General features: G+C 42.3%; 1 protein-coding gene across 1 annotated transcript; it reads left to right on the top strand.

Moving 5' to 3' along the window:
* Positions 1-7: 7 nt before the first annotated feature.
* LOC120322738 (leucine-rich repeat extensin-like protein 5) lies at positions 8-3,657 on the top strand. Its single transcript, XM_039378821.1, has 3 exons — positions 8-970; positions 1,691-1,786; positions 3,581-3,657. Exons 1-3 carry the CDS (start codon positions 42-44, stop codon positions 3,636-3,638), a joined length of 1,083 nt encoding a protein of 360 aa, XP_039234755.1. The 5' UTR covers positions 8-41; the 3' UTR covers positions 3,639-3,657.
* The last annotated feature ends 5 nt before the right edge of the window (positions 3,658-3,662 follow it).

The raw sequence follows: 3,662 nt of genomic DNA on the forward strand, positions 1-3,662 counted from the left end.
GGGGGGGGGGGATTTATGGATGTGCTGGGATAAAGGAAATCATGGATTCAGCAGCTCTGGGGGAGAAACTCCAGGGATGGCCCAAAAATCCCACAGATCCCACAGATCTCAGCTCCGGGATGTCCCAGAATCCCACTCCGGGAATGTCCTACAAATCCCACAAATCCCAATCCAGGGATTTCACACAAATCCCACAAATCCCAGCCCAGGGATCTCCCCCAAATCCTACCTCATGGATAACACACAGATCCCAGCCCAGAAATGTTCCACAAATTCCACCCCAGGAATGTCCCACGAATTCCACAAATCCCATTCCAGGGATTTCACATGAATCCCACAAATCCCAGCCCAGGAATGCCCCAGGAATCCCACAGATTCCAGCCCAGGGATGGCCCACAAATCCCACCCCAGGAATGGGTCGAAAATCCCACAAATCCCACCCTGGGAATGTCCCACAAATCCCACAAATCCCGCTCCAGGGATTTCACACAAATCCCACAGATCCCACCCTGGGAATGTCCCACAAATCCCATCCCACAAATCCCTCTCCAAGGGTGTCCCGCAAATCCCACAATCCCACCCCAGGGACACATTCCATGTCCTTGGAATATTCCAGAGCCCTCTGGACACAGGGATGTCCTGCTGGATCAGGGCCCTTCCAACTGCCCCATCCCGGGATTCCAGGGTTCCATAGGAATTTCCCCCCCCCCCCAGTCCCTCCCTCCTCCCCTTGGATTTTAACCCCGGACAAAACCCCCTCCGACCTTTTCTCACCTTTCCTTTTCCAAACATTCCGGGGGGAATTTCGGGAATTCCGACCCCCCGCTTTCCCTGTCCCTCTGGAATTCTCCCGGGGTGGGATTTTCCCGTTTTTTTTCCCAGCTATTATGACACCAAGGCGGTGCTGCTGTGCCTGGGAATCACGGCCCTCGTGTGCCTGGGAATCTCCATCCTCAGCTTCCAGAGCAAGGTGGGATCGGGATCGGCATTCCCAGGGAAAGAGCTCCCTCTGGGGGGTTAAACGGGAATTTTGGGAGCGTTGGGATGTGCCGGGTGGGGCTGGAAGGGGTTCCAAGGGGGTAAAAACGGGATTTTGGGAGGATTGGGATGTGCCAGGCCTGGAAACAGGGCTGGAAGATGAGGAAGTTTGGGATAATCTGGGATTTTGGGAGCGTTGGGTTGTGTCCAAGGGGTAGATGGGGCTGGAAGATGAGGAAGTTTGGGATAAACTGGGATTTTGGTGGATTGGGATGTGCCAGGTGGGGCTGGAAGGGGCTCTGTGGGGATAAAACAGGATTTTGGGAACGTTGGGATGTGCCCAAGATCTAAATGGGGCTGGAAGAGGCTGAAGTTTGGGATAATCTGGGATTTTGGGAGGACTGGAACATTCCAGGGGTGTGGATGGGGCTGGAAGAGGCTGGAGTTTGGGATGAACTGTGATTTTGGGAGGACTGGGATGTGTCCAAGGGGTGCAGATGGAGCTGGGAGAGGATGAAGTTTGGGATAACCTGGGATTTGGGGAGGACTGGGACGATTTGGGAAGAGTTTGGCACCGTGGAAGAGGAGGGAGAGGAGGGAGAGGAGGGGGAGGAGGAGGAGGAATTGAGGAATTCCCGGTGCCAGGGGGGCTCCTGGGGCTCCTTTTCCCGGTGGGAAAGGCCCCGGACTGGGATGTTTTCCCCCCTTCCAGCTGGATTTCACCTCGTGCCAGGGAATCCTGGCCGTTCTGCTCCTGGTCCTGCTCCTGGGGGGGATCCTGCTGGGCCTGCTCCTGCCCTCCGGATACGTGAGTCATTCCCAAAAAACCCAAACACGTCAAATGGGTGGAAAAAAATCCCAAAGGGGTGAAAAAAACTCCGAAAAGAGGCAAAAAAACGCAAATGGATAAAAAAAACCTTCAAAGAGAGGCAAAAAACCCCCAAATGGACAAAAAAAATCCCCAAACAGACAAAGGAAAAAACCCCAAATGGACAAAAAACCCCAAAGGGACAAAAAAATCCCAAACAGACAAAAAACCTGAAATGGACAAAAAAAACCCTCAAAGAGAGGCAAAAAACCCCCAACAGGCAAAAAAAACCCCAAAGGGACAAAAAAAACCCCAAATGGACCAAAAAAACCCCAAACAGACAAAAAAAAAATCCCAAATAGACAAAAAACCCCAAATGGAAAAAAGAAAAATCCCAAATGGATAAAAAAAAAAAAAAAAACACAAAAAAAAGACAGGCAAAAAAACCCCAAATGGACCAAAAAAATCTGAAATGGATTAAAAAAAAACCTAAATGGAGAAAAACCCCCAAAGTTGATAAATAAAGAAATATGAAAACTGAATGAAATCAATAAAAAGTGAATAAACAATTAAAGTGAATAAATAAATAATTGCAGCAAATCAAATAAACAAATAAGAAATATGCCAAATATATAAAATAAATAAGGAAAATGAAATCAAATAAAGAATGAAATGAATAAAAAAGACATAATCATTAAAAAGAATAAACAATAGTGAGTGAAACAAATAAATAACAACAACAAATCAAATAAACAAATAATATATTGAATAAATAACATGAATAAATAATGAACATTGAATCAAATCAGGAATAAAATCAATAAAAAATTAATAAACAATGAAAATAAATAATTAATAAAAATAAATAGCAACAAATCAAATGAACGAATAAATAATCAAATAAAGAAAATAAATAAATGATGAACATTAAAGCAAAGAATAAAATCAATAAAATAAATAGTCATTTAAAAGAATAAAAATTAATAAAATAAATAAATAAAAATGGCAACAAATAAAAAAAGAAATATATTAAATATATAAAATAAATAATGAACATTAAATCAAATCAAGAATAAAATCAATAAAATAAAGAAATCATCATTAAAAGAAATAAAAATAATAAAATAAATAAATAAATAATAGCAACAAATCAAATAAAAAGTAAGAAATACATCAAATATATAAAATAAATAGTGAACATTAAATCAAATCAATAATAAAATCAATAAAATAAACAAATCATCATGAAAACAGAATAAAAATAAATAAATAAATAATAGCAACCAATCAAATAAACAAATAATAAATTAATAGAATAATAAATTAATAAAATTAATAAATAATGAGCATAAAACAAATTAAGAATAAAATCAATAAAAGAAACAGGGTTTCTATTTTAAGAATTTCATCTATTTAAATGATTAATAAGTAAATCTATTTAATTGTTTCATAGATTTAAAAATAATCATTAAAAAATAACTTAAAAGATAGTTAGAAAAAAATCAATAACGAGGAAAGAAACGCCCGATTTGGGAGTTTCTGGGACACAAAAGGAGGGGAAAATCCCCAAAAACATTCCCGGAAGGGCTGGAATTCCGCCCGGGGCTCCGGGAGCTGCAGCTCAGCGCCAAACCCTGCCGGGGTCAGTCCCGCCTAAACTCTTGAGCCGGGGCTAAAGCGGGTCTAACCCGGGTCTAAGGTGGGTCTAACCCGGGTCTAAGGTGGGTCTAACCCGGGTCTAACCCGGGTCTAACCCGGGTCTAAGTCGGGTCTAACCCGGGTCTATCCCCACAGGTCCCTTGGCTGCACGGGGTCTACGCTCTGCTCGGGGCCCTCGTCTTCTCCCTGGTGAGTGACACCCTTGGGATGGGATGGG

The sequence above is a fragment of the Pipra filicauda genome, unplaced genomic scaffold (assembly GCF_003945595.2).
Source record: "Pipra filicauda isolate LSUMZ 115617 unplaced genomic scaffold, ASM394559v2 scaffold1497_size31291_pilon, whole genome shotgun sequence".
Classification (NCBI taxonomy): domain Eukaryota; kingdom Metazoa; phylum Chordata; class Aves; order Passeriformes; family Pipridae; genus Pipra; species Pipra filicauda.